The sequence below is a fragment of the Hypanus sabinus genome, chromosome 6 (genome assembly GCF_030144855.1).
Source record: "Hypanus sabinus isolate sHypSab1 chromosome 6, sHypSab1.hap1, whole genome shotgun sequence".
NCBI lineage: Eukaryota > Metazoa > Chordata > Chondrichthyes > Myliobatiformes > Dasyatidae > Hypanus > Hypanus sabinus.
The window spans coordinates 4,156,986-4,177,540 of record NC_082711.1 but is presented as its reverse complement, the minus strand read 5'-3'; the positions used below and the strand labels follow the sequence as shown (position 1 = coordinate 4,177,540).

The window sequence follows — 20,555 nt, the reverse complement described above, 5'->3', positions numbered from 1 at the left end:
ACGTGGAGAGGGGGGTTACAGAGACGGGAGGGACGTGGAGAGAGAGGGGGGGTTACAGAGACGGGAGGGACGTGGAGTGGGGGGGTTACAGAGACGGGAGGGACGTGGAGAGGGGGGTTACAGAGACGGGAGGGACGTGGAGAGAGAGGGGGGGTTACAGAGACGGGAGGGACGTGGAGAGGGGGGGTTACAGAGATGGGAGGGTCATGGGGAGGGGGGGTTACAGAGATGGGAGGGACGTGGGGAGAGAGGGGGGGGTTACAGAGACGGGAGGGTCATGGGGAGAGAGGGGGGGGGTTACAGAGAGAGGAGGGACGTGGGGAGGGGAGTTACAGAGACGGGAGGGACATGGGGAGAGAGGGGGGGGGTTACAGAGAGAGGAGGGACGTGGGGAGGGGAGTTACAGAGACGGGAGGGACGTGGGGAGAGAGGGGGGGTTACAGAGACGGGAGGGTCATGGGGAGAGAGGGGGTTACAGAGACGGGAGGGTCATGGGAGAGAGGGGGTTACAGAGACGGGAGGGTCATGGGGAGAGAGGGGGTTACAGAGACGGGAGGGTCATGGGGAGAGGAGTTACAGAGACAGGAGGGACGTGGAGAGGGGGGTTACAGAGACGGGAGGGACGTGGAGAGGGGGGGTTACAGAGACAGGAGGGATGTGGAGAGGGGGGTTACAGAGACGGGAGGGACGTGGGGAGGGGAGTTACAGAGACGGGAGGGTCATGGGGAGGGGGGTTACAGAGACAGGAGGGATGTGGAGAGGGGGGTTACAGAGACGGGAGGGACGTGGGGAGGGGAGTTACAGAGACGGGAGGGATGTGGAGAGGGGGGTTACAGAGACAGGAGGGATGTGGAGAGGGGGGTTACAGAGACGGGAGGGACGTGGAGAGGGGGGTTACAGAGACGGGAGGATCATGGGGAGGGGGGTTACAGAGACAGGAGTGATGTGGAGAGGGGGGTTACAGAGACGGGAGGGTCATGGGGAGAGAGGGGGGGTTACAGAGACGGGAGGGTCATGGGGAGGGGGGTTACAGAGACGGGAGGGTCATGGGGAGGGGAGTTACAGAGACAGGAGGGACGTGGGGAGGGGAGTTACAGAGACGGGAGGGTCATGGGGAGAGAGGGGGGGGGGTTACAGAGAGAGGAGGGACGTGGGGAGGGGAGTTACAGAGACGGGAGGGACGTGGGGAGAGAGGGGGGTTACAGAGACGGGAGGGACGTGGGGAGGGGGGTTACAGAGACGGGAGGGTCATGGGGAGGGGAGTTACAGAGATGGGAGGGTCATGGGGAGGGGGGTTACAGAGACAGGTGGGACGTGGGGAGAGGGGGGTTACAGAGACGGGAGGGTCATGGGGAGGGGGGTTACAGAGACGGGAGGGACGTGGGGAGAGAGGGGGTTACAGAGACGGGAGGGACGTGGGGAGGGGAGTTACAGAGACGGGAGGGTCATGGGGAGGGGGGTTACAGAGACGGGAGGGTCATGGGGAGAGAGGGGGGGTTACAGAGACGGGAGGGACATGGGGAGAGGGGGGTTACAGAGACGGGAGGGATGCGGAGAGGGGGGGTTACAGAGACGGGAGGGACGTGGAGAGGGGGGGTTACAGAGACGGGAGGGACGTGGAGAGGGGGGTTACAGAGACGGGAGGGACGTGGAGAGGGGGGTTACAGAGATGGGAGGGACATGGGGAGGGGGGTTACAGAGACGGGAGGGACGTGGGGAGAGAGGGGGGGTTACAGAGATGGGAGGGACGTGGGGAGAGAGGGGGGGTTACAGAGACGGGAGGGACGTGGGGAGAGGGGGGTTACAGAGATGGGAGGGATGTGGAGAGGGGGGTTACAGAGACGGGAGGGACGTGGAGGGGGGGGTTACAGAGACGGGAGGGACGTGGAGAGGGGGGTTACAGAGATGGGAGGGTCATGGGGAGGGGGGTTACAGAGACGGGAGGGACGTGGGGAGAGGGGGGGGGGTTACAGAGACGGGAGGGACGTGGGGAGAGAGGGGGGGTTACAGAGACGGGAGGGACGTGGGGAGAGAGGGGGGGTTACAGAGACGGGAGGGACGTGGAGAGGGGAGTTACAGAGATGGGAGGGACATGGGGAGGGGGGGTTACAGAGACGGGAGGGTCATGGGGAGGGGGGTTACAGTGACGGGACAAGGGGAGAGGGGGGGTTTCAGAGACGGGAGGATGTGTGGAGGGGGGGTTACAGAGACGGGTGGGACGTGGGGAGAGAGGGGGTTACAGAGATGGGTGGGACGTGGGGAGAGAGGGGGTTACAGAGACGGGAGGGACGTGGGGAGAGGGGGGTTACAGAGACGGGAGGGATGTGTGGAGGGGGGGGTTACAGAGACGGGTGGGACGTGGGGAGAGAGGGGGTTACAGAGATGGGTGGGACGTGGGGAGAGAGGGGGTTACAGAGACGGGAGGGACGTGGGGAGAGGGGGGTTACAGAGACAGGTGGGACGTAGGGAGAGAGGGGGTTACAGAGACGGGAGGGACGTGGGGAGGGGAGTTACAGAGATGGGTGGGACGTGGGGAGAGAGGGGGTTACAGAGACGGGAGGGACGTGGGGAGGGGAGTTACAGAGATGGGAGGGACGTGGTGAGAGAGGGGGGGTTACAGAGACGGGAGGGACGTGGGGAGAGAGGGGGTTACAGAGACGGGAGGGACGTGGGGAGAGGGGGGGTTTCAGAAATGGGAGGGACGTGGGGAGAGAGGAGGTTACAGAGACAGGAGGGACGTGGGGAGGGGGGGGTTACAGAGACGGGAGGGACGTGGGGAGAGAGGGGGGGTTACAGAGACGGGAGGGACGTGGGGAGAGGGGGGGTTACAGAGATGGGGGGAAGTGGGGAGGGGGGGTTTACAGAGATGGGTGGGACGTGGGGAGAGAGGGGGGTTACAGAGACGGGTGGGACGTGGGGAGAGGGGGGTTACAGAGACAGGTGGGACGTGGGGAGAGGGGGGTTACAGAGACGGGAGGGACGTGGGGAGAGATTGGGGGTTACAGAGACGGGAGGGACGTGGGGAGGGGAGTTACAGAGATGGGAGCAAGATGGGGGGGGGGTTTCAGAAATGGGAGGGACGTGGGGAGAGAGGGGGGTTACAGAGACGGGAGGGACGTGGGGAGAGAGGGGGTTACAAAGACGGGAGGGACGTGGGGAGAGAGGGGGTTACAAAGACGGGAGGGACGTGGGGAGAGAGGGGGTTACAAAGACGGGAGGGACGTGTGGAGAGAGGGGGTTACAAAGACGGGAGGGACGTGGGGAGAGAGGGGGTTACAAAGACGGGAGGGACGTGGGGAGAGGGGGGGTTTCAGAAATGGGAGGGACGTGGGGAGAGAGGAGGTTACAGAGACAGGAGGGACGTGGGGAGAGGGGGGGTTACAGAGATGGGAGGGACGTGGGGAGAGAGGGGGTTACAAAGACGGGAGGGTCGTGGGGAGAGAGGGGGTTACAGAGATGGGTGGGACGTGGGGAGAGGGGGGGTTACAGAGACAGGAGGGATGTAGGGAGAGAGGGGGGTTACAGAGACAGGTGGGACGTGGGGAGTGAGGGGTTTACAGAGACGGGAGGGTCGTGGGGAGAGAGGGGGTTACAGAGACGGGAGGGACGTGGGGAGAGAGGGGGTTACAGAGACGGGAGGGACGTGGGGAGGGGGGGTTACAGAGATGGGTGGGACGTGGGGAGAGATTGGGGGTTACAGAGACGGGAGGGACGTGGGGAGGGGAGTTACAGAGATGGGAGGGACATGGGGAGGGGGGGGTTACAGAGATGGGTGGGACGTGGGGAGAGAGGGGGTTACAGAGACGGGAGGGACGTGGGGAGAGAGGGGGGTTACAGAGACGGGTGGGACGTGGGGAGAGAGGGGGTTACAGAGATGGGAGGGACATGGGGAGGGGGGGGGTTACAGAGACGGGTGGGACGTGGGGAGAGAGGGGGGGTTACAGAGACAGGTGGGATGTGGGGAGAGGGGGTTTACAGAGACGGGAGGGACGTGGGGAGAGAGGGGGGGTTACAGAGACGGGAGGGACGTGGGGAGAGGGGGGGTTACAAAGACGGGAGGGACGTGGAGAGGGGGGTTACAGAGACAGGAGGGATGTGGGGAGGGGGGTTACAGAGACGGGTGGGACGTAGGGAGAGAGGAGGGTTACAGAGACGGGAGGGACGTGGGGAGAGAGGGGGTTACAGAGGGGAGGGTCATGGGGAGAGAGGGGGGTTACAGAGACGGGAGTGACGTGGGGAGAGGGGGGGTTATAGAGATGGGTGGGATGTGGGGAGAGAGGGGGTTACAGAGACGGGTGGGACGTGGGGAGAGGGGGGGTTACAGAGATGGGGGGAAGTGGGGAGGGGGGGTTTACAGAGATGGGTGGGACGTGGGGAGAGAGGGGGGTTTTCAGAGACTGGTGGGACATGGGGAGAGGGGGGGTTACAGAGACGGGTGGGACGTGGGGAGAGGGGGTTTACTGAGACGGGAGGGACGTAGGGAGATGGGGAGGTTACAGAGACGGGTGGGACGTGGGGAGAGTGGGTTAACAGAGACGGGTGGGATGTGGGTAGAGGGGGGTTACAGAGACGGGTGGGACGTGGGGGGAGAGGGGGGTTAACAGAGGGGTGGGACGTGGGGAGGGGGGTATACAGAGACAGGAGGGATGTAGGGGAGGGAGGATACACCAATATGCTGAGTGAAGTCGGGGAGGGAGAGGGTTACAGAGACAGGGAGGGATGAGGGGAGGGAGGATACACCGATATGCTGAGTGAAGTCGGGGAGGGAGAGGGTTACCGAGACAGGGAGGGATGTAGGGGAGGGAGGACACACCGATATGCTGAGTGAAGTCGGGGAGGGAGAGGGTTATAGAGACAGGGAGGGATGTAGGGGAGGGAGGATACACGGATATGCTGAGTGAAGTCGGGGAGGGAGAGGGTTACAGAGACAGGGAGGGAGGATACACGGATATGCTGAGTGAAGTCGGGGAGGGAGAGGTTTACAGAGACAGGGAGGGAGGATACACGGATATGCTGAGTGAAGTCGGGGAGGGAGAGGTTTACAGAGACAGGGAGGGATGTAGGGGAGGGAGGATACACCGATATGCTGAGTGAAGTCGGGGAGGGAGAGGGTTACAGAGACAGGGAGGGAGGATACACGGATATGCTGAGTGAAGTCGGGGAGGGAGAGGGTTACAGAGACAGGGAGGGAGGATACAGCGATATGCTGAGTGAAGTCGGGGAGGGAGAGGGTTACAGAGACAGGGAGGGAGGATACACCGATATGCTGAGTGAAGTCGGGGAGGGAGAGGGTTACAGAGACAGGGAGGGAGGATACAGCGATATGCTGAGTGAAGTCGGGGAGGGAGAGGGTTACAGAGACAGGGAGGGGGTTACACCGATATGCTGAGTGAAGTCGGGGAGGGAGAGGGTTACAGAGACAGGGAGGGAGGATACACCGATATGCTGAGTGAAGTCGGGGAGGGAGAGGGTTACAGAGACAGGGAGGGAGGATACACCGATATGCTGAGTGAAGTCGGGGAGGGAGAGGGTTACAGAGACAGGGAGGGAGGATACACCGATATGCTGAGTGAAGTCGGGGAGGGGGTTACAGAGATGGCGAAGGTCCAGGGGAGCGAGGGGGTTACAGATTTGACGAGGGTCTCGGAGAGGTAGGGGTTTACACACACGGGCAGGGTGCGGCTGGAAGTCGCCCGTATACTCGCCCTGTGAGGACTCAGTTCTTGGGAAACCGAAAGTGAAAGTTTAAAAACATATGTTTCCCGCCCAACAACCGGTGTCCCGAGTCGGGACAGGGTGCAAAGCTCAGGACCCCGGCCCATGAAAGACCAGGCCGCCCCCCGGTGCGCGCCCCTCACCTGCCCTCCCCGCCGCTCGCACTCACCCTGTAAACGGACCGTTGGCGGTGTTTCCCCGACAGTCGCGGGATCCTGGGCCATATCCTCCATCCCCGCAGCCCAAAGCTGACGCGAATCCGGGGAGGGAGGGAGAATGCAGAGGTGCGGGCACGGCGACGGATCTCCCGGGACAGCGGAGAAAGCGGGTGGGCGGGGTTAGAGGGTGGCCGATCCTCGGGGGGCTGACCCGGCTGGTGATTCCGGAGGAGGACATACTCGGGAGGGGTCGACTCTGGCACTGTCCTTGCTGGATGGAGTTCAGAGGAACGTGGGGGGATCTCATTGAAACTTACGGAACATTGAAAGGGCGAAATAGAGAGGATGTGGGGAGGATGTTTCCCTTAACGAGAGAGTCTCCGTCGCGAGGGTGCAGCCTCAGATTAGAGGGACGTTAATTCACAACAAGTTCTCGATTTCAAGTTTTTGGAGAAGTTTGAATGGATGGGAGGGGTATTGTCCGGGTCGATGGGAGTCCGCAGTGTAAATGGTTCGGGGCCGAAGACCCTTTCCCCGTACTATACTATTCTATGACTTTAACAGAGATGAGGATGATTTTTTTTGTGCCAGAGATGGTGAATCTGTGGAATTCATTGATAAGACGACTGTGGAGGCTAAGCAATTGTGTATATTTCTTGATAAGTTAGTGTGTCTGTCAAAGGGTTTATGGGGAGAAGGCAGAACAATGCCTTACGGTGTCTGGGACATTCGGCATGGGAGCCGGTGGGTGGCTGGAGTGACCACTGGGCGAGGTTGTGGGTCAATTTATGCAAACTGAGGGTTAGGCTGACAGATGAATTGCCACACCGGGGCTACTGTGACAACTTTCGTCACCCTGTCATAGCAAAGATGTTATGGAACTAGACGGTGCAGAAAAGATTCACCGCGAGGTTGCGGAGACTGAGTTACCAGGAGAGATTATGTCAGGAAGTCTTTATTCCCTGCAGTTCAGGAAACAGACCAAGTGGAAGTAAATCTTTCAGATATGGGGGCATTGACATGGTAAAAGCAGATTGTCTTTTCCCCAGGGAGGAGGTGAAAAACAAGCAGGAGTGGGTTTATTATCAGGGAGTCAGAATCAGCTTAAACACACTGGCATGTGTCGTGAAATTTGTTAATCTTGCCGCAGCAAATGCAATATATGATAAATATAGAAAAAACAATTACTGTGATGATATATGCAGTGTAGACGGGAGGATGTGCGTGGGTTATTGTGGGCCAGGGTAAAAAAAATCGCAGGTTCTCTTACTAAGTAAGTCGGAACAGGTACATCCGGTGTGATTTAGGGTCAGTTAGTCAAACGTTTGCTTTCGTATATAGTACATATTTTACCTTTCAATGCATATAAAACACTTAAGAACGTGTTTCAGCGCCGCGCTCGGGAAGTTCCCGAGTTTGATCCAGTGACAGATCGCTATCGAGTGTGCTCTCCACCGTGTCGGAGTGATGTGGAGGGTCAAAACCCCAAAACCCAATAATTAAACCACTGCGTGGCTTAGTAATAATTGTAGCTTTCATCGGGGCAGGGCCTTTCTCACTTTATCCTTCAAAATTGTTCCGAACCTTGACCGACTGCAGCCTAACGCTTTTCCAATGACCGATGGCGTTTCACTTCTTTCTGATCGCTTTATTACTTCCACTTTATTCTCAGTCGTGATCGTGATTATTTTCGTGAACAGAAACACTGCGGATTTAGACAACTACCGCTGGGTCAAATGTCCACCGCACTGAGACAGGTTAAATAGGGTCTGGGGTTCCGCTGGGTCAAATGTCCACCGCACTGAGACACATTAAATAAGGTCTGGGGTTCCGCTGGGTCAAATGTCCACCGCACTGAGACACGTTAAATAAGGTCTGGGGTTCCGCTGGGTCCTAATGTCCACCGCACTGAGACAGGTTAAATAGGGTCTGGGGTTCCGCTGGGTCCTAATGTCCACCGCACTGAGACAGGTTAAATAGGGTCTGGGGTTCCGCTGGGTCCTAATGTCCACCGCACTGAGACAGGTTAAATAGGGTCTGGGGTTCCGCTGGGTCCTAATGTCCACCGCACTGAGACACGTTAAATAAGGTCTGGGATTCCGCTGGGTCCTAATGTCCACCGCACTGAGACAGGTTAAATAGGGTCTGGGGTTCCGCTGGGTCCTAATGTCCACCGCACTGAGACACGTTAAATAGGGTCTGGGGTTCCGCTGGGTCCTAATGTCCACCGCACTGAGACACGTTAAATAAGGTCTGGGATTCCGCTGGGTCCTAATGTCCACCGCACTGAGACAGGTTAAATAGGGTCTGGGGTTCCGCTGGGTCCTAATGTCCACCGCACTGAGACACGTTAAATAAGGTCTGGGGTTCCGCTGGGTCCTAATGTCCACCGCACTGAGACACGTTAAATAGGGTCTGGGGTTCCGCTGGGTCCTAATGTCCACCGCACTGAGACACGTTAAATAAGGTCTGGGGTTCCGCTGGGTCCTAATGTCCACCGCACTGAGACACGTTAAATAAGGTCTGGGGTTCCGCTGGGTCCTAATGTCCACCGCACTGAGACACGTTAAATAGGGTCTGGGGTTCCGCTGGGTCCTAATGTCCACCGCACTGAGACAGGTTAAATAAGGTCTGGGGTTCCGCTGGGTCCTAATGTCCACTGCACTGAGACACGTTAAATAGGGTCTGGGGTTCCGCTGGGTCCTAATGTCCACCGCACTGAGACAGGTTAAATAAGGTCTGGGGTTCCGCTGGGTCCTAATGTCCACCGCTTTGAGACAAGTTAAATAAGGTCTGGGGTTCCGCTGGGTCAAATGCCCACTGCACTGAGACACGTTAAATAGGGTCTGGGGTTCCGCTGGGTCCTAATGTCCACCGCTTTGAGACACGTTAAATAAGGTCTGGGGTTCCGCTGGGTCCTAATGTCCACCGCACTGAGACACGTTAAATAGGGTCTGGGGTTCCGCTGGGTCCTAATATCCACCGCTTTGAGACAGGTTAAATAGGGTCTGGGGTTCCGCTGGATCCTAATGTCCACCGCACTGAGCCAGGTTAAATAAGGTCTGGGGTTCCGCTGGGTCCTAATGTCCACCGCTTTGAGACACGTTAAATAAGTGACTTGAGCATCCACGAATTTTAGTATCCACGAGGGGTCCCGGAACCAATCCCTCGCAGATAAGGAGGGTCGACTGTATATTAAATAGTTAAGTTAAAATAAGTAGCGTAAATTAAATATGGTTAAATGGTTAAATTAAATAAGTAACATAGAAAGATAGAACACCTACAGCACAATAAAGGCCTTTCAGCCCACAAACGTTGCACATTGGACTGTTTCATGAGAACGGGCCCTTTTTCTTCTTTTTGTTTTCTTTACTATCCATATAGTCAAATTAAGAATTATAACATTCAATCGTTTACTCGTATATTGTGTACTGTTTGTTATTTTGTGGTACTGATTTGTAACAGGGGACACATCGCGCAGCATCCACTTTACATTTGACCAGGCCAGAGGGGGCTATCATCCCCTGTATTAAGCTGCTAGCTGAACCAAGAGTTACAATGATGAGGGCTCATCTGGGATTGATACTCTTGGATGCTGCGTGATTACCCCGAGGAGAGTAGATATTTGTACTCCAGAGGAATTGTTAATTCACCTGTTAAGTACTCTTGAAGTTGCGATTGTGGGCGGAGGTTTGATAAAATGGCGGGCGCAGCAGTCGTTTTAACATAGACCAGCGCTGACGTGGCAGTAGCTGGGGGCGGAGATATCAAAGACAGGGTTCTATCGTTTCTGAGGAGTGAGGGGAGGGTGTGGTCAGATTTGGAATGTCTAATTGGTCCACGTCCCCCGGTGAAGAGAGAGAATTCTGAGTTAGTATCCGACCTTACCTCTGGTGAATAAATGGAAAAATCAGGTTGGAAGTCCTAGCTATGGTAGACTCCGCCTATTCGCTGGAATAACGCCCACCCCAAAGGGAAGAGGAGTGTGAGACTTGGCGGAGCAGTCCTCTCAGTTATTAGATGAGTGACAGTGCTCTGGTGACGGAGATTGGTTGGAAGTTTGAATGGGCGGGCCGCGGATGTTGTGAGAGACGTCAGGTTACGGTATCCTGTAGCGACATTGAGCACTGGCTGAAAGGCAGCTAATTTGATTGCGGCACAGAGGGTTCATTCAGCCGGCTGAAGTGGATCAGTTAAGAATGGACCAGATAGCCGGGGGTGTCCAGACCCAGGACCTGATTGCTTGGGGTCTCCTGACAGTCTCATAAGACACAGCCCCTCCCCCCTCCATCTTTTCTCGCGCTGAGGTAGAGGAAGAGGAGAATGCGTTGGAGGCGCGGGAGGCCTCCGTCAGCAGGGTACACTCCTCGGTAGTGGTCCCCTGTGGTGAAGTGACCACAGGTAGCCTGCCCTGGGGAGCGGTAGAGGAGATTGTGGCAGAGTTGAGAGCGGATATGTATGTCTGTTATCAGCGGGTGTGACCCCCCCCTTTGATGGAGCTGACGGGGGGGGGGGGACAGATTCCCCAAGGGGATGAACAATGCAGAGGGCTGCTGGCAGCAGGTGTCACCCCAGGAGAGTGAGCCCCCGGATACCTCTGCAGGGAGAGTCGTTGGGAAAGCCTAAAGGAGACCCAGTGAGGGAACGGCCTGGTGTCTCTGTGGGAACACGTTCCCGGCAATGTACCAGGGAACTCCCGAAAGCAAAAGGCCCAATTCCTGAAGGCACAGTGGGACCAAGCTCCAGTGTGTCACTACAGATAGAGGGTATTTATGCTAAAGCCATACTCGACACCAGGTCACAGGTCATGTTGCTGAACCATTCGTCTTACAACCGGCTTATGAAGCATTTACCATTGACACCATTCAGTGCACTGGAGACCTGGGGGCTTAGTGCTGCTGATTAACGGTTATCTGTCAGTGAAACTGGAGTTCTCAGAGGCCGATGTGGGACTGTCTGAGGTCCTCGATACATTGGTGCTGGTTTGCCCGGACCCTGTTGAGAAGGGTGGTGTTTCAATTCCGGTGGGGACCAACACCCCTCTTGTCAGGAGGCTCATGGGGGCCTGCAAGGAGAAGGCTGGAGAGAGATTTCTGGGAACATTGTCCGTGCACCCGGGGTTTTGAGCTGCTTTTGAGGAAGTGTGTGACAGCATTGGGCCCGACACCGAATTTAACCGAGAGTCTGTGTGGTTCACCCAGTCGAAGCCAATGGTGGTACGGCCCGGGGAAGTAGCGAGAGTGATGGGGACCCCCAATTTCCCGGAGGGCAAAGCCCTCTTAGTGGATGCTCCAGAAAACCATGAGGGGGAGTTGGGATTTACTACTGGAGTACTGGCGAGTCTCGAACTGCAAGAGGCCCTGGTTGTACAGGTAAGCAGGATGGTAGTGATCGTCAGGAACACTACGAAGAGGGAGGTCACCTTCAAGTTGGGGACGCCTCTGGCACATTTGTTCCCGGTGACGGTAATGTCCAGTGTCCCTGTGAGACAAGCCGGGGAGAAGCTCTTGAATAAAGAGGGAAAGTTGACCGCTGAGTCATTCAATTTCGGGGACTCCCCAGTTCCTGCGGGCTGGAAGAGGAGGTTGGGAGGGAAGATGTTGAAGCTGGGAGGTGTCTTTTCCACTGACGAGTTTGACGTGGGTTGTTCCAAGGGCACGCATCACACTATCCGGGTGACCGAGGATAACCCGTTCAGAGAAGGGTCACAGTGACTGGCCCCTGCAGAGGTGGAGGACGTTGGGCAGCATTCAGGTAAGTTGAAGGAGGCTGGGATCATCACTGAGTCCCGAAGCCCCTATGCGTCTCCAATAGTAGTGGCCCAGAAGAAGAACAACGGGAAGGTACGCATGTGTGTGGGCTATGGGACCCTGAACAGACCAGTATTCGGTCCCGAGGGTCGAGGGTGCTGGCCTGTCTGAGTGGTGTGAAGTGGTTCAGTGTGCTGGATTTGAGGAGTGGATATTACCAGATCCCCATGAGTGAGGCCGGCAAAGAAGAGATGGCATTTATATGTCCCCTGGAATTCCTCCAGTTCGAAAGGATGCCCCAGGGAATCTCAGGAGCTCCTGCAACCTTCCAATGGGTCATGGAGAAGACTGTGGGGGATATGAACTTGCTTGAGATATTGGTGTATCTGGATGACCTCACAGTGTTTGGACCCACCTGGGAGGAACATGAAGCGAGGCTGCTGAAGGTGCTCGGCCCTGAAAGCTGAAGGGTTAAAACTTTCCTGGGACAAGTGCCAGTTCTGCCAAGCATCTGTGAACTTTGTTGGGCACATAGTTTCACAGAATGGAGTAACTACAGACCTGGCTAAGATTGAGGCGGTTACCTCGGCCACGCCCCCAGACTGTGAGCCCTCTGCGCTTGATTCTCAGGTTCCATGGTTACTATTGGAGTTTCATGAAAGGCTACTTGAAAGTGAGTCACCCGTTGAATCAGCTTCTGTGTGGTTACCCTCCCTTAGGTGAAGAAGGACAGGAGGGTGGTGAGCATCTTAGCCCTTTGGACTGAGGTGGGATGTAAAATGTGAGGAGGCCTTTCAGTGGCTGAAGGATCTGCTGACCCAGGCGCCAGTGCTGGCCTTTGCCGAACCCCGGTTTCCGTATGTACTGCACGCAGATGCCAGCTTAGAGGGTTTAGTGGCGTCCTGTATCAGGATCAGGGCACTGGGCTGAGGACTGTGGTGTTTGTTGGCTGGAGTCTGTCGCCCTCCGAGAGAGGTTATCCCACGCACAAGTTGGAATTTCTGGCGTTGAAATGGGTGGTGGTGGATAAGCTGAGTGATTACCTCTACGGGGCCCAGTTTGAGGTGAGGACGGACAACAACCCCCTGACTCGCATCCTGACCTGGGTGAATCTGGATGCCGCAGGCCATGGGTGGGTGGCAGCGTTGTTGGCGGATTAGGGCCAGGATGTTTGGTATATGCTGCCTTTTGCTAACTCCCCATTGAGTCAAAGGTTCAACTTAATGTCAGAGAAATGTATACAACATACATCCTGAAATGTTCTTTCTTCATAAAACATCCACAAAAACAGAGAGGTGCCCCAAAGAATGAATAACAGTTAAACGTGGGAACCCCCCCCAGCTCCCCCTCATGTGTAAGCAGCGACGATCAACAATCCCCCTTCCCTCCACCAGCAAATCAAAAAGTGCATCTGTTAACGGGCACAAGTATGAGCCGGGCGATAGCAAAGACGCAGACCTTGCAGTCACCCCAAAGACTACCACAATTCATCCGTCATTCGACAACCCATGGGTTCTCTCTCTCCCGAATAAAGGAGAGGGAGGTGTCCCCCATTTTTACAGCGAGCGGGAGACATAACAACAACCCACTGGTTTATGATGTTAAAAAGTCCGTTTCGTCACTTTTTAGGAGCTCTGTGCCCAAAGATTGCAAAGATCTCAGGCCTTTGGGCCCACAGCAAAAGATTTTCCGGCCTCCCCAACGTCTCCTGCCCTGACACTGACCCTCGATCCACCTGTCTCCGGAGCCCCAAGATCTTAGGCCTCCAAACACTAGGCCGCCTCTCAGGCCTACCCCTTGGCGCGCTGAACGACAGCCAGCCCTGAAACCCCAAGAATGGGTCCCATTCCAACAAGGAACCAAAGTCTGCATGTAACCCCAGGTCAGGGTCTTCTAAAGAACCCTGAAAGGGAAAAATAAAGGTATTAAAGATGGAAAAAGAGCTGTTTTCGAAGATGCAAGCAAAGGAGTCGCCATTTAGCGCCATCTTAACTCCACCTCCGACCCTTCTCCCACTGCGTTGCAGCTGGACTCTGCAGGGGAGGAAGTGGGGTTTAGCCACGGGCCAGAGGGCTCCAAGTTGCAGGTAGGCACGAGTGATAGACATGGGAGACCTCACCAGGTGGACCGAAGGTCTCCCCAGTAGTGTCTGAACCTGAAGAGTTAGGTGAGAGGGTGTGGAGGTCTCAGAGAATCAGGAGACCACTGGATAGGGTGGCCTACGTAGCATCGGGGAACAGAGTGTGACCCCTACTGTGTTGGGGAACTATGTCACTGTCATTTACCCCTGAGTTCGACTTTGCAGGAAGAGTTGGCGAATTATCTCAACATCATGAGGATATGACTAAATGTGGCTGGGGGAGAGCATAACGCACTGTAAGGTTTCACTGCTAATGTAATGACTTCTCTGTAATGTTCCACTGCTGAGTTAATGGCTTCTCTGTAATGGCAATGTTTGGGTTATGACTAGAGATAACGGGGCATGATAGCCAATGAATGGGATGTTGTTCTTTCTTGCGTATCTAGGAGCCGGGAATTCGCAGTCTTGCCGGGGAGAGATGAGGAGGGAAGATGCGAATGGAGAGAGTTGGCAGACCGCCGGACAGAGTGGACTTGGAGCGAGGGTCCGAAGGTCAGTGACGATCGGAGAAGGTCGATGGTGGACAAACGGCTTATCAGTGAGCTCCAACGTTGCACATTGGACTGTTTCACGAGAATGGGCCCTTTTTCTTTTTTTTTGTTTCTTTATTAACGATAATTAAGAATTATAAAGCTCAATCGTTTAATTGCATATTGTGTACTGTTTGTTATTTTGTGGTACTGATTTGTAATGGGATCCACGTAGCATCCACACAAACGAGATTTCTTAAGTTTGACCAGGCCAGAGAGGGCTATCATCCCCTATATTAAACTGCTAGTCAAACCAAGAGTTAAACATCCTTTCCACATCTACTCCAACTCGGCCTTTCAGTATTCGAAAGGTTTCAATGAGATCCCCCCTCATCCTTCTAAATTCCAGCAAGTACAGACCCAGAGCCATCAATCATTCTTCATATGATAACTTTCATTCCTGGAATCATCCTTGTGAATCTCCTCTGGACCCTCTCCAATGCCAACACATCTTTTGTCAGACGAGGAACCCAAATCTGTTCACTATACTCAAGGTGAGGCCTCACCAGTGCCTTATAAAGCCTCAGCATCACATCCCTGCTCTTGAATGCTAGACCTCTTCAAATGAATGCTAACATAGCATTTGCCTTCCTCACCACCAACTCAACCTGGGGGTTAAACCTTTAGGGTGTTCTGTACAAAGACTCCAAAGTTCCGGGGTGACTTCTGTACCCTTGGGTCTTTCAGCATTTTGAGCACTTTCTCCCTTGTAACAGTAACTGCATCCACTTCTCTTCCCTCACACCCTTTAACATTTGGCACACTGCTCCTGTCTTCCACAGTGAAGACTGATGCAAAATACTCATTTAGTTCATCAGCCATCTCCTTGTCCCCTGTTACTATTTCCCTGGCCTCATTTTCTAGCGGTCCGATATCTACTCTCATCTCTTTTGTATTTTTTACATACTTGAAAAATCTTTTACTATCCACTTTGATATTGCTTGCTAGCTAGCTTTCATATTTCATTTTTCCTTCCCAATAAATCTTTTAGTTGCCTTCTGTAGAGTTTAAAAGCTTCCCAATCCTCTGTCTTCCCACTAATTTTTGCCTTGTTGTAAGCCCTCTCTTTTGCTTTCATGTTAGCTTTGACTTCTTTGACAGCCACAGTTGTACTATTTTGCCATTTGGGTGTTTGTTTGTTTTTGGACTACATCTATCCTGCACCTTCCTCGTTTTTTTCCAGAAACTCACGCCATTTCTGTTCTGCTGTCATCCTGCCAGCATCTCCTTCCAATTTACTTTGGCCAACTCCTCTCTCTCATACCACTGTAATTTTCTTTACTCCACTGAAATACTGCTACATCAGACTTTACTTTCTCTCTATCAGATTTCAAGTTGAATTCAATCATATTGTGATCATTGGCTCCTAAGGGTTCTTTTACCTTAAGCTCCCAGATCACCTCTGATTCAGTACATAACACTCAATCTGATCCCCTGGTAGGCTCAATGACAAACTGCTCTAAAAAGCTTTCTCAAAGGCATTCAACAAACTCACTCTCTTGAGATCCATTACCAACCCGATTTTCCCAAGCAACCTGCATATTGAAATTTCCCATGACTATCATAACATTGCCCTTTTGACCTGCCTTTTCTATTTCCTGTTGAAACCTGTGGTCCACCTCCTTGCTACTGTTGGGAGGCCTGTATATAACTGCCATTGGGGTCCTTTCACCCTTCCAGTTTCTTGACTCAACCCACAGGGATTCAACATCTTCCGATCCTATGTCACATCTTTCCACTGATCTGATGGCATTCTTTACCATAGCCACGCCACCCCCTCTGCTGATCTTCCTACCCCTCCGATATAACTGGTAACCTGGGACATTTAGCTCCCAACTACAACCATCGTTCAGCCATTAGGATTTCTTCAAAATCCAAATGAAAGATAGCCGCTGTCTTGCCTTCTTTGTAGCTGCATTGATATGTTGGGACCGGGTTAGATCCTCAGAGACAGTGCACCCAGGAACTTGAGGTTGCTCACTCCCTCCACTTCTGATTCCTCTAGGAGGATTGGTATGCGTTCCCTTGTCTTACCCCTCCTGAAGTTCACTATCAGCTCTTTGGTCTTTCTAATGTCGAGTTCCAAGTTGTTGCTGCGGCACCACTCCACTAGCTTATATATCTTGTTCCTGTACGCCATCTTGTCTCCATCTGCCAACAATGGTTGTATCATCAGCAGACATAAAGGTGGCATTTATAACCATATAACAACTACAGCATGGAAACAAGCCATCTTGGCCCTTCTAGTCCGTGCTGAACACATACTCTCACCTAGTCCCACCGACTTGCACTCAGCCCATAACCCTCCATTCCTTTCCTGTCCATATACCTATCCAATTTTATTTTAATGGCAATATCAAACCTGCCTCTCCCACTTCTACTGGAAGCTCGTTCCACACAGCTACCACTCTCTGAGTAAAGAAGTTCCCCCTCCTGTTACCCCCTAAACTTTTGCCCCTTTACTCTCAACTCCTGTCCTATTGTTTGAATCTCCCCTACTCTCAATGGAAAAAGCCTATCCACGTCAACTCTATCTATCCCCCTCATAATTTTAAATACCTCTATCAAGTTCCCCCTCAGCCTTCTACGCTCCAAAGAATAAAGACCTAACTTGTTCAACCTTTCTCTGTAACTTAGGTGCTGAAACCCAGGTAACATTCTAGTAAATCTCCTCTGTACTCTCTCTATTTTGTTGATAACTTTCCTATAATTCGGTGACCAGAACTGTACACAATACTCAAAATTTGGCCTCAGCAATGCCTTGTACAATTTTAACATTACATCCCAACTTCTGTACTCAATGCCCTGATTTACAAAGGCCAGCATACCAAAAACTTTCTTCACCACCCTATCCATGAGATTCCACCTTCAGGGAACTATGCACCATTATTCCTAGATCACTCTGTTCTACTGCATTCTTCAATGCCCTACCATTTACCATGTATGTTCTATTTGGATTATTCCTACCAAAATGTAGCACCTCACACTTATCAGCATTAAACTCCATCTGCCATCTTTCAGCCCACTCTTCTAACTGGCCTAAATCTCTCTGCAAGCTTTGAAAACCTACTTCATTCTCCACAACGCCACCTATCTTTGTATCATCTGCATACTTACTAATCTAATTTACCACCCCATCATCCAGATCATTAATGTATATGACAAACAACACAGGACCTAGTACAGATCCCTGAGGCACACCACTAGTCACCGGCCTCCAACCTGACAAACAGTTATCCACCACTACTCTCTGGCATCTCCCATCCAGCCACTGTTGAATCCATTTTACTACTTCAATATTAATACGTAATGATTGAACCTTCCTAACTAACCTTCCGTGCAGAACCTTGTCAAAGGCCTTACTGAAGTCCATATAGACAACATCCACTGCTTTACCCTCATCAACTTTCCTAATAACCTCTTCAAAAAAAATTCAATAAGATTTGTCAAACATGACCTTCCATGTACAAATCCATGTTGACTGTTCCTAATCAGACCCTGTCTATCCAGATAATTATATACCATCTCTAAGGATACTTTCCATTAATTTACCCACCACTGACATCAAACTTACAGGCCAATAATTGCTAGGTTTACTTTTAGAACCCTTTTTAAACAATGGAACCACATGAGCAATACGCCAATCCTCCGGCACCATCCCCATTTCTAATGGCATTTGAAATATTTCTGTCAGAGCCCCTGCTATTTCTACACTAACTTCTCTCAAGGTCCTAGGGAATATCCTGTCAGGACTCGGAGATTTATCCACTTTTATATTCTTTAAAAGCGCCAGTAGTTCCTCTTCTTTAATCGTCATAGTTTCCATACCTACCCTACTTGTTTCCCTTACCTTACACAATTCAATATCCTTCTCCTTAGTGAATACTGAAGAAAAGAAATTGTTCAAAATCTCCCCCATCTCATTTGGCTCCACACATAGCTGTCCACGCAGATTCTCCAAGGGACCAATTTTATCCCTCACTATCCTTTTGCTATTAATATAACTGTAGAAACCCTTTGGATTTATTTTCACCTTACTTGCCAAAGCAACCTCGTATCTTCTTTTAGCTTTTGTGATTTCTTTCTCAAGATTCTTTTTACATTCTTTATATTCCTCAAGCACCTCATTCACTCCATGCTGCCTATATTTATTGTAGATATCTCTCTTTTTCCTAACCAAGTTTCCAATATCCCTTGAAAACCATGGCTCTCTCAAACTTTTAACCTTTCCTTTCAACCTAACAGGAACATAAAGATTTTGTATCATCAATTTCACCTTTAAATGACCTCCATTTCTCTATTACATCCTTCCCATAAAACAAATTGTTCCAATCCACTCCTTCTAAATCCTTTCACATCTCCTCAAGTTAGTCTTTGTCTAATCAAAAATCTCAACCCTGTGTCCAGTCCTATCCTTCTCCATAATTATATTGAAACTAATGGCTTTGTGATCACTGGACCTGAAGTGCTCCCCAACACATACCTCCGTCACCTGACCTATCTCATTCCCTAAAAGGAGATCCAACACTGTCCCTTCTCTAGTTGGTACCTCTATGTATTGCTGCAAAAAACTATCCTGCACACATTTTACAAACTCCAAACCATCCAGTCCTTTACAGAACGGTCTTCCCAGTCTATGTATAGAATTAAAATCTCTGACAATCACAACCTTGTGCTTACTATAAATATCTGCTATCTCCTTACAAATTTGCTCCTCCAATTCTCACTCCCCATTAGGTGGTCTATAATACACCCCTATAAGTGTTACTACACCTTTCCCATTCCTCAGTTAAATAGTCAAAATACCCAAATAGTTCCCCTAGATGAGCCCCCTAATCTATCCTACCAAAGCACTGCTGTAATATTTTCTCTGACAAGCAACACAACACCTCCCCCTCTTGTCTCTCCGATTCTATCACACCTGAAGCAACAAAATCCAGGAATATTTAGTTGCCAATCACACCCCTCCTGCAACCACGTTTCACTAATAGCTACAACATGATATTTCCAGTTATCAATCCATGCTCTACGCTCATCCACCTTTCTTACAATGCTCCTAGCATTAAAATAGATGCATTTAAGAAACTTTCCACCTATTCCTCTCTGTTTATCCCTAAAGGTGCAAACAACTTTATTATCTTTTTCTTCCTTCTCCCCTACATCTTCGGTCTGAGCGCTCCCCTTCTCTATCCCCTGCCTATCCTCCCTCACACACTGTCTATTAGCTTTCTCTATTTGTGAACTAACCTCCTCTCCCCTAGTCTCTTCAAATTGATTCCCAGCCCCCAACCATTCTAGTTTAAAGTCTCCCCAGTAACCTTAGCAAATCTCCCCGCCAGGATATTGGTCCCCCTAGGATTCAAGTGTAACCCATCGTTTTTGTACAGGTCACACCTGCCCCAAAAGAGGTCCCAATGTTCCAGAAACTTGAATCCCTGCCCCCTGCTCCAATCCCTCAGCCACACATTTATCCTCCACCTCATTCCATTCCTACTCTCACTGTCGCGTGGCACAGGCAGTAATCCTGAAATTACTACCTTTGTGGTCCTTCTTCTCAACTCCCTTCTTAACTCCCTATATTCTCCTCTCAGGACCTCTTCTCTTTTCCTACCTACTGCCTTCCTCTTCCTTTCCCTACCCTTCTGAGCTACAGGGCCGGACTCTGTGCCAGAGGCACGGCCACTGTTACTTCCCCCAGGTAGACTGTCCCCCCAACAGTACTCAAACAGGAGTACTTATTGTCAAGGGGTACAGCCACAGGGGTACTCTCTAGTACCTGACTCTTCCCCTTCCCTCTCCTGACTGTGACCCACTTGTCCATCTCCCGTGGCCCCGGTGTGACCACCTGCCTGTAACTCCTCTCTATCACCTCCTCGCTCTCCCTGACCAGGCGAAGGTCATCGAGTTGCAACTCCAGTTCCCTAACACGGTCCCTTAGGAGCTGAAGCTCGGTGCACCTGGCGCAGATGTGGACTTACAGGAGGCTAGGAGACTCCAGGACCTCCCACATCCGACACCGAGAACAACAAGCTGCCCTCACACTCAACCTAAACCTACCTTGCCTCGCCCGCTTCCACCCGAGCCCGTTGAGTCTGCTCCCAGCTCACTCCGCTGCCCACTGTTTAAGGCTGTACCCTTTTAAAATCTTCCCCCCTTTACCGCTCGACGCCACATACCTGTGCAGTCCCGCCTCTCTTAACTCCGACATGAATGAGTCAGTCCGCTGCCCGCTGTTTAAGGCTGTGTTCCTTTTAAATCTTCC

At 52.2% G+C, this 20,555-nt stretch overlaps 1 protein-coding gene across 1 annotated transcript in view; it reads right to left on the bottom strand.

Moving 5' to 3' along the window:
* The window catches only part of LOC132394953 (tonsoku-like protein), a 10,957-nt gene extending 3,741 nt beyond the window's left edge, over window positions 1–7,216 (bottom strand). The window contains exon 1 of the mRNA XM_059971300.1: window positions 5,885–7,216. Within this exon, the coding sequence (XP_059827283.1) occupies window positions 5,885–5,948 (64 nt within the window). The 5' untranslated portion in view covers window positions 5,949–7,216. The remainder of the gene's footprint in view (window positions 1–5,884) is intronic.
* Window positions 7,217–20,555: the final 13,339 nt, after the last annotated feature.